Source organism: Semicossyphus pulcher, unplaced genomic scaffold, assembly GCF_022749685.1.
Source record: "Semicossyphus pulcher isolate SPU_LCO1_2020_fin unplaced genomic scaffold, fSemPul1.0.p SCAF_15, whole genome shotgun sequence".
Classification (NCBI taxonomy): domain Eukaryota; kingdom Metazoa; phylum Chordata; class Actinopteri; order Labriformes; family Labridae; genus Semicossyphus; species Semicossyphus pulcher.
The window spans coordinates 25,330,675-25,340,526 of record NW_027211659.1 but is presented as its reverse complement, the minus strand read 5'-3'; the positions used below and the strand labels follow the sequence as shown (position 1 = coordinate 25,340,526).

Sequence of the window (9,852 nt, the reverse complement as noted above, 5' to 3'; positions counted from 1 at the left end):
AAACTAGCATCATGGACAGTGTTTCAGTTTGAAGTGGACCAATCACAGCTGTTGTGGTCTGCATTGATGAGGAATCTTCTTTAGCATTTTGTCTGTCCAATCAAAAACCTTTTTAACTTTAAAATTAGAGTTTCTGGCATGAATTTATTTAACTGCATGCATCACCAGCATGTGACGCCTGACAGTGTTGGCAGGGGTTGCAGAGGGGGGCAGACCTTCACAGACTGTCAGTCCTCATGGTGAAATCACACTAAGATGATGTACTTTGATTTTTCATTAGTTTAAGCACAAAATGTTTTCACATCCGAATCCTGCGCCGCTCTTTCCAGAACTCAGCGACTCCTTGCGACAGTGCTAACTCTGCCAGGCCCCTGCATTCACGGGGGGTGAACCCCACCAGTGCGGTGCCCTTCACTCCGACCCCCTGCTTCCCTGCCAGCTCTGCGACCCTCGCCGTGATGAGGGAAGCTGGAGCGTGACAGTACGGCTGACCGTCAATGCTGAAAGACGGCCAAGGTTCACCTGCAGTCATGTGACCATGAGGGCTCCCCTTCACACTTTCCACATTACAGGCGATTTCCACAGCACCCTCATGTGGTAAAGCCAGTACCTGCACCCCGGGCAACCCCCCAGGGGTCGACTCCCTGATGGCTGCTGCGATGCTGCGACCCATGGAGATGTCCTGGGTGTCAATAGTGACGTTGCAGTTCATGACGTAAGGACTGGCCCCAACACCTGAAGGACATCAGAAAAGAAGAGCATGTACAAATTTAGCATCAAACTAAGACTTAGCTAGGCTCTTTAACTGAACTCAGTGGGTGGACAGGGTGTTGCTGTACAGCGTCTCTGTTATAGATGTCTGACTTAACACTGGACAAGGACGGGGAGTAGCGATGTTATTCCTCTTGGCCTTCATACACTCATCATGCTGCACTTTTCAGCTGGCTGAACAAGTTAGTTGTGTTGCTTTGCGGTGCAGACACAGGTTTCATGCACCCTTTGCATAATATTTTTTCTTGCTTAACATCGCTCGCCCTAAACCTGAAACACCTCCGAACAACCGATGACAAGCCGTTTCGGGGGAGCAGCTCTTCCTCTTCTTATTTCTCACTACCATCTCTGTTGTTTACTCTTCCCCTCTAAACTGCCGCTGCAAGGTAGGCGCTCATGACATGACAGCTCCCCCAAATGTGAAGCCCAAACCTCTCCATCGCCCCCTGGAGGAGTGGCTGTTAGTTGAGGGAGCGCTTGATTTGATATGCAGCAGAGTTTTCTACGAGATGAGCATTTTAAATGCCAGTATCACCGTCAATCATGTTTATTTAATTTTGGGTATCCAAAATTGTGATCGGTATTAATATTCGTTTAATTATGCAGCTCTATCATACACATTCGTGCAACATAGAGTGTGGAAAATAAAATAAACATTTCTTGCTATAAATGTTAAAACTTAAATGAGGAAACAGTCTTAAAATATTGCATTTTTAAAATGTCAATAAAAAGAACTGGCAGCTTGTTTTTGGTAACGCATCAAAAACATGGCTGTTTTTGTACTGGCACCAATGACTGTACATACAGATGGACGACGCGCCTCCATCTGTTCTCTCTGTATGAAATTGATGCCAAAATAGCTCCCGTCACGGGCGCTGCCATCTTGCGATGGTGATGTCATTTGGCGGGTGGAGCCGCCGTAGCCATTTGCGCTAACCAAAACACACTATTTAATTACAGAGAAAAAAATGAAGCAAGGATCCTGCATGCCGGCGTGTTTAACAGCAGAACAGCTTTTCTGTGTTGGTATGAAGCAGATGTCGAGCGATATTGGAAACTTCAATGACTGTAGCGTTAGTGTTAGTTACGTCTCCTCTCGCCGTTCATCCTCTACTCTGCTAATCCGGAACTGATCGGCTGCAGGAGCCGGATTTGTCAACAGAGCTGTCAATCATCCTTTTGACTGCATCAAATAACTAATTAAAAATAAAATTGTCAGAAAAATGAACACTTGGACATAAATCAGCATGATAAGAACTAACTATAATGACAGAAGCCATGTTTGAGAAAAATTTATTTGACGTGTATTTTGATTTTATAGTCTGACTCATGTCCCATCTGTTAACATGGAGGAGGCGGGCTTTATGACCAATACTGCAGCCAGTCAGCAGGGGGCGACAGAGAGGGTTTGGCTTTAGGGAGCTGTTATGTTGTATATATTTTTTTACAGTCTATGGATGACTCGTCACATGTGATAATAAACTCCTTTTGGGCTTACTGGGTTCCATCATTGATCAATAAAATAAATGTTTGATAACATGTTTGATGTCCTATAGACAGTTAAAGTCAGACAGATGTGAGATAATGCCAAGTCATTAGGCTGATAACAGTGAAAATGGTGGGAACTCAGTGACATACAGAAAACCTTCGGCTCAGTGTTTTCCTGTATGAATTTAATGAAGCTAGTCTGTTGTGTGCACTGTATGTGATCAGAGGCAAAGCTGAGAAGACATTTTGTGCCATTGGGCCTCAGAAACCTAATGCAGCCATGTTTCTTCAAAAGCATAAAAACAGAATGAAAAAAACAGTGTCATTAAAGGCAGCTAACTTATATTAACTTTGAAGTGTGTTTTCCTGGACTTGGATCTCATGGTTTTGCATAATGACAACAACCTCTTGCTTAATTTCAAAGCGGGTTTTACTAAACCTTTTAACCTTTTGTCGTTTTAAATCCCTATTAGCATAATAAATCCTAAACAAACTAAAACTCTTGAAGCTGTTTTTCCTGTATTTATGCGAGTGTGGATGTTTACCTGTTCGGCCACACAACCTTTCAGAGGTTTAGTAGCAAATTTGTTTTGCTTGTATTATTAGGATGCTATTTGTCCTGACACACTGTGTGGACAGGGGGGAAGGGTTTCTGATTCATGCTACGACATGTGAGCGTTGTAGGAACCTATTATTCAGAGGTGCAGCACTTTCAGGGTGGCTGTTTTCTTTAAAGGGTCAAACAGAGGAGAGTGATGGCAAACAGTTATGAAAATAAAGATGCAAAGTTAAATCTATTATATAATCCAGAAAAAAGAGAAATTTTAACCCTTTAAAATATCTAGCTCCAGCAGCATGTCTAACGTTTTAATCTTCACTTTCTTCCAGCTCCTGCTCACCTGTGAGACCAAACCGTCTCTGCAGCTGGAGTCCCATGTCGGGCCTGATCGTCTGCATGTCTGGCGTCTTTTTGAACCATCCCATCTCCTTCCTCCTCTGTGCCAGCCCCCGCTGCAGGGGGCAGTCTGCCCAGCCGAACAGGAAGGCACTGGTGCCCTGGACCCGCTCTGTGAGTCCCTGAGCCACAGCTGAGCAGCACAGACATGTTAGCTAACCAGCAAATGGAGCGTATGTCATCACATGCACACGATTCCAGAAACACGAGAGCAGAAAGAGCGTGTCAGACACAACACACCCGAGGGGTTCTGTTAGTAACTCCGACTGAGGGGAAAATATGGACACATGGACTTCTTATTACACGCATGCATAAATATGATGCTTGTTAGTGAGTTTGCCAGTTTTTAATCTGCAATCACAGCACACAGATTAGCATACAGAGAGCACACTTCAGGCACGAAGGCCACACGCTGAGTTACAGCTCATTATTAGCAGGAAACATGGCTGCTAAGTCATCTGCTAAGCTGTGAAACTAATCAACAGCTCGGGAAGCTGAAGCTGTCACATCATCAGCCACTGAACACATTAAAATAGACTGAAGAACTCCCTGCAGTTTATTTACATATGCTTTCACAGCCACTGTGGTAACATGCCATAAAAATCTGAGTAACAGCTGCGTAGTGCAAAGGACAAATAGACAGTAAGGGTAAAATCTGATGCATGCACCAGCTTCTATCTCTGTTTGCACACACTGGATGTTAATAGAAGAGCAGGAGGGCCAGACAGGAGATTTAGCTTAAATGATTTTCTTTTATTTTGCATTTAGAGATGGTTAAAAATGTCTTCAATAAAGTCAAAATGTCGAGTTGAACTTTCAGTATGTGTGCAAGATATAAAAAATAAATCAGAAGGAAGATGTTTTCTGTTAGTATTTTAAGATAAAATACTTAAATGCAGCAAATAGCAGCATCGAAAACACTGCAATCAGATTTTTGAATGAACTGACCAGAAAGGTGTGAGAACACACCCACTCTATGGCCTGAAGGTGATAAAAAAATTACACTTGCCTTCAGTGTTGTATAAAGCAGCCTCAGCCAAAGTCTCCACCAGGTTTGATTTCCTGGTTTTAGTAATTAAATTTTTTTCTATTATCTCTTAAAGACCTCCTGTCGGACACTCAGTATGTAAATTTAAGCCTGTTTATGCACAAGTGTATGTGTGATCTATGTTTTATGTGTGTATGTGCATCCTGCAGCGTTGGCGAGTTTAGTTTAGAAATTCAGCGGTTAGAGTAAAAAGTCAATCACTAGTCTCAATCCAGTAGCACCTACATCAGATGATTGGTCTGGAAGAATTTTGGAAATATTTAAAATGGAGAAGTTGACTTCCTCTTTGAGATAAATACGTCTAATTTGGAATCAGTGGATTGAATAGATTACACCAAAGAGAGCAGACTTTGTCTGATGGGACACAACACAAATGTTAGCTCCTCTAGTTCTTATGTTAACATTTACATCTTTAATAATTTCCGTGATGGGCACATGTAAGAAAATGAATGTGTTAACTGTTAACAGCAGAAGTGACAGCTGGCATTGGTATGTATGCTGAATGCTGGCTGGTAGGGCGAATATATTATAGCATATATATTTAAGTGTTTGAGAGGATAAATGGATGCATTTACTTGGAAATGAAGACGGAGGACAGAGAGATGTTTTTCAGGACTGAGAGGATTCACACAGGCCATGTGGCTCAACTATTCTTTGCATATGCACTTAAATGTATGTAATAGACTGGAAAAGGACTTAGAATAAAAGTCGTAAGTCGAAAAGAAATTCAGCAGCTAGGAGCCAAATTTTCCTGCAGGACAATAGAGTAAATCGCTTCTTATTGATCTTAAAGAGGAAAAAAAATAATACAGTCAAAAAGCAGAGAAAGCAAATAAACATTTTATTCAATAATAATAATAAAATGCCTCTGATTTATTTTTCTTCTTTCTGGCAGGATAACTGACAAGATCGACTTTTTTTCTTGACATAAAGAAGGAAACTTTAATTTTGAAAATCTTCATCCTCTGATTATTTTTTTTCGTAGCCTTGCCCTGTTACGGAAAAGATCTATTTTTTTCTTGACATTGTGACATTAAGACTTTATTCCCATTATACGAAAATGTAATTTATTTTTCCCCTTCATTTGGCCCTAATGCTCTTCCATACATCTCTGTCCCGAGCAGGTGCTGCACAGAATACAAAACAAGAGACACATGTGACACAGTGACATGTGACCTGAAAGCTAATGAACAGATTCAATATGGGATCAATTCATCTGACAGGGATGTATTTCTCAGTGCACTCACACACACACACACACACACACACACACACACACACACACACACACACACACACACACGCACACACACACACACACACACACACGCACACGCACACGCACACACACACGCACACGCACAAAGGGCACCTTACCCCGAGCCTCTTTAGCACAGTCCTCCACTCCCACCTCCTCACCCAGGGGGTAGATGGGTATGAGGTCGACGGCGCCCATACATGGGTGGACCCCCATGTGAGCGCGCATGTCGATCAGCCCACAGGCTCTCTCACACGCAGACAGAACGGACTCCCCTGGAATACAACACACATGACATTAAACATACTGACAGAGCCGAGTCTTAAAGTGACGGTTGGGGAGTTAAAGGGAATGTCCTGTTTCCTACAGATTTCTAAATCACTAAAAGGTACTGAAACAGTTTTGGAACAGCTTCAGTTGGCAGCTGCAGGACAAGATGTGATGGCTGCAGACTAATATTTCAGGGCAATTTCGCCCAATCAAAGAACGTCTACTTAAAGTTCTCTTTGGCGGCACCTGTGGCAATAAACGGTAATTGCGGGAGCGCACTTCCCAGATATCCAGACAGTGCTGCATGTGTGACGTCCACGGTTGGCTCCGGTTGTAACTCTTGATTTTCCCGGCTGACGGTCGCTTTCCTTTTCAGACTGTTTGCTTCATCTGAGCGTCGAGTTTGTTTCTTTTTCTTTGGATTTTCACTTCTTGTTGAAGTTGTATCTGTAGTCATCCATCTTTTCTTTGTTTGTTCAGCCATAGTAGATTACTGTTTACTCGCAACACTTGCAGAGACCGGAAAAGCAGCCGCTTAGCTCCGCCTACCCTCTCTGGCAGACCAACCACTGCTGGCTGATGGAAAACGCGTCACTAACTGGGCGCCGCTTGTGATTTTTTCCGCTAAAGTCACCCAGTCTGTAATACTGCAAATGCAAAGGTTTTCATCAGTGGGCCATAGGCTCAATCACCGTTGTGTTACCTTGTTTGGTGATAGATAGTGACTTAACAGACATTTATTTAAATGAAAATCTTCAAGATTATTACTTTAAAGTGCTTGATTTTGGCACAGATTGTTACAGTGTCTCACAACATCACAGAAAAATCCTGAGAGAGATAGACCTTTTTGTTAAAGAGTGAGGTTGTTGTTTTTTAACTAGAAACAGCCGTTACATCGTTCTCTCACCAGACTTAATTGGCAAAAACAGTAACTTGACCTTGCTTTGGTGCTGTCAAAGGGCTAGCTTGGTTCCAACGAGACACAATTTAACAAACAAGCTAATTGGTTGAGGCTGGACCAGCAACTCCGCTGTGTTGCAAGATAAATCTACTGTTTCTGTAAATGGAGTCTGGTGGCTCTGAGAAGAGCAATGTAATGTCTGTTTCTAGTAAAAACACAAAAAGCATCTCAGTCATTGAAAGAAATTACTTAAAGTATCCCTAAAGATACATTTCTTTTTGCCAGCCACTCAAAATTACATTCTCAACTGCAAAATCATCTGCCATTTCAGCCTGTTTTGAAGCTGCTGGGTGAAGCAATATAGTGAATGAAGACTGCATACCTATTAGTCATTTACAACTTTAGATATGTAAAAAACTAAATAAGTAAATTCCTTATAATCCCCTCATTTCAAACATCTCAAAGTAGTCAGATGTTAAATGTAATGTTTAATTTATCCTTCAGCTGATATATTTACTGACGTTTGCTGTTACAAATAAAAGCTTTTGGTTCTTTTTGTCAAATCCAGATAAATGTAACAGAAACCCTCGACAGCTTTGTCTGCATTGTCAAACGGTCGTGTCTGGAACAAGCCTTAAATAAGATAAACTTTTCTCTCTGATCTTCACCAAAAAATGTTCTTCCTGATTTTTTTTGTGTTTAAATCCCTGACAAAGCTTATTAAAGGATTTTGTTCCTCTCAGAGGATTGCAGAGCGGCGGACAGAGACTGAATCCTGCTGCAGAATCACTGCTGCAGCTCTGCTCTTCCCTCAGGAACAGACGAACACATGTGAAAAATATTCCACCAAAATATTTCAGCACAAATATGAAGGTTCGGTACTCACTGATGGAGTCGATGCTGGACACGATGGTGATGACAGAACGGTTGTAGTCATGGTCATTGAAGATGTTCAGCACTGTGGTCCCCTCTCGTCTGATACCTGATGTATAATCATTATGACAAGGAATATAGTTAAAGATATTGTTGTGACTTTCTAGTTCATTGCTATGGAGGCTTTGTATTTACACCATGAAACTCTCAGAAATCATGTATGGCAGCTTCATAAAGGACTGGTGAGCAAGTGTTTGCGGGCAAGTAATCACGCTGAAATTAATGACTGCAACTGACAAACAGAAAGACAGCAGCTATGAAATGTACTGCCTCTTATCAATACATAAGATCTATGATGTGAATGACATGACAAAGGCGGAGATGGTTGTAGATTTTAGGAGAAAGAGGTCCAAACCAGCACCAGTAATCATCCAAGGTACCGAGGTGGAACTTGTCTCCAGCTACAGATAACTACAAGTACAGCTGGACAACAAACTGGACTGGACCGCACACATGGAGGCGCTGTACAAGAAGGGACATAGCCGTCTATATTCTTTAAGAAGGATTAGGTCCTTTAACATCTGCAGGCCTCTTTTGTGCACCTTCTATCAGACTGTAGTGGCATGTGCTGTGTTCTGTGATGTGGTGTGTCAGAGAGAGGGTGCACGCACATCAGACATGAACAGAATTAATGGACTGATCAGGAAGGCCAGCTCCATCATTGGGAGAAAGAAAATTACACTTACCTTCAGTGTTGTATAAGGCAGCCTTGGCCACAGTCTCCACCAGGTCTTTCCTGCGAGCCTCGGAAACGTTGAGAAGGCAAGCTACCAGTTTTCTGCCCAGCGAACTGGACGCCATGTTTCTGCAACAGCAATAATATGGATTAGTCTGACACGTGAAGGTGAAGTTTGTTAGCTAGATTTAAGATGAACCAAATACTGAAGATTAGTCAGTCTTTTTAAAATCTCTTTTTGACGAACACCTGCACCTCTTAACCTGAGTGCATGAAAACAAATGTTAGTAAGACTATATAATTTTTTAAAATGCAAAGACCAGTTCATTAGCAATAAAAAAAACACTCTTGCTCTTCATATAAACTTCAGATCTTCCTGTGCAACAATAATAATTGTCACTGTAGTAATTTGATGATTTATCCTTACTCATGCCATTGTTATTGTTTTAGCATTTAACATTGTCCCATAATTATGACACTTATGGCCACTCTTCCACGTTGTATTGACTCATTTTGGAGTATTAATCGCCATTTGATTGGTTTTGATGCATGTGCACCTTTAAGTATTAAGAGTTTTATCATTTTGGCAATCATTTTATTATTATCTTATTTTGGTATTTCCATTGAAATAGAATAATTGTCATGATTAAGTTTGTGGGACTTCTCATAGCAGCAGGAACAATAAAGTAATTGAATAGAACAATTGAATCGTTTAAGTGACACCAGTACTCCTACTACTACTCCTACTACATAATAACCTATAATTTATTGTAGCGCAAATCTGTAAAGAATATGATGACAAGAGCAGTTCTTCAAAACAACCGATAAACATCAGCAATAAATATAAGCCAGTGTATTCTGTTAAATATATTTTAACCTAGATTACCTTGAAGAAAGGAGTCTCCTTTTACCCAGACTGAATCTGTGTTTAATAATTTAACTGTTAAATAGTTTATAAACCGTCCAGAACAGCTTTGGGGAATTATAAAACTGAGTCGTGTTGCTCCATATCAGTGTTGACAAGCTGAACAGTTACAGAACATGTTCAAAGTCCAAACTGGAGTAACTAATATTCATTGCATGCAGGTCAAAAACGTGTAAAATCAGCTAAAACATCGTGTGTGGCATACTTGCGTTGAACACTTTCCGCACTGACACGTGCAGTGCACTCTCTGATGTTGTATCACGAGGGGGACGTGCAATTTACTGATTTCTGTACGTAAACATCGACATTGCAACAACTTTGGTGCAGCCGCAGCAAATTCTTACATGGTCGCATGCATGAAAATGTTAGTACACTTTAGCATGTATAGCTAAAGATAACAGATTTCAGTGCAAGATGATTCTCTCCTGTTTACAACCCAACTTAAAATCGTTGTCTTTTCTAAAGGACGTTCAATTTGGTTTAAAACCGCGATATTTATGTTACCTTTTCTTGTTGTGTGTGTTTATTGAGATATTATTTTTGTTTAATTATAACGTGTAAGTATTTAGTAGAAAATGTAGGCGAATCAAACCAAACCAGGCAGCCCTTAAACTAGATATGCCGCTA

At 41.1% G+C, this 9,852-nt stretch overlaps 1 protein-coding gene across 1 annotated transcript; it reads right to left on the bottom strand.

Moving 5' to 3' along the window:
* Window positions 1-298: 298 nt before the first annotated feature.
* Window positions 299-9,511, bottom strand: ftcdnl1 (formiminotransferase cyclodeaminase N-terminal like 1). The gene is made up of 6 exons (XM_069663799.1): window positions 9,431-9,511; window positions 8,311-8,429; window positions 7,578-7,673; window positions 5,640-5,795; window positions 3,159-3,347; window positions 299-735 (listed from the first exon to the last, which is right to left on the bottom strand). The coding sequence occupies exons 2-6, from the start codon at window positions 8,423-8,425 to the stop codon at window positions 299-301; spliced, it is 993 nt and encodes a 330-aa protein (XP_069519900.1). The 5' UTR covers window positions 8,426-8,429; window positions 9,431-9,511.
* Window positions 9,512-9,852: the final 341 nt, after the last annotated feature.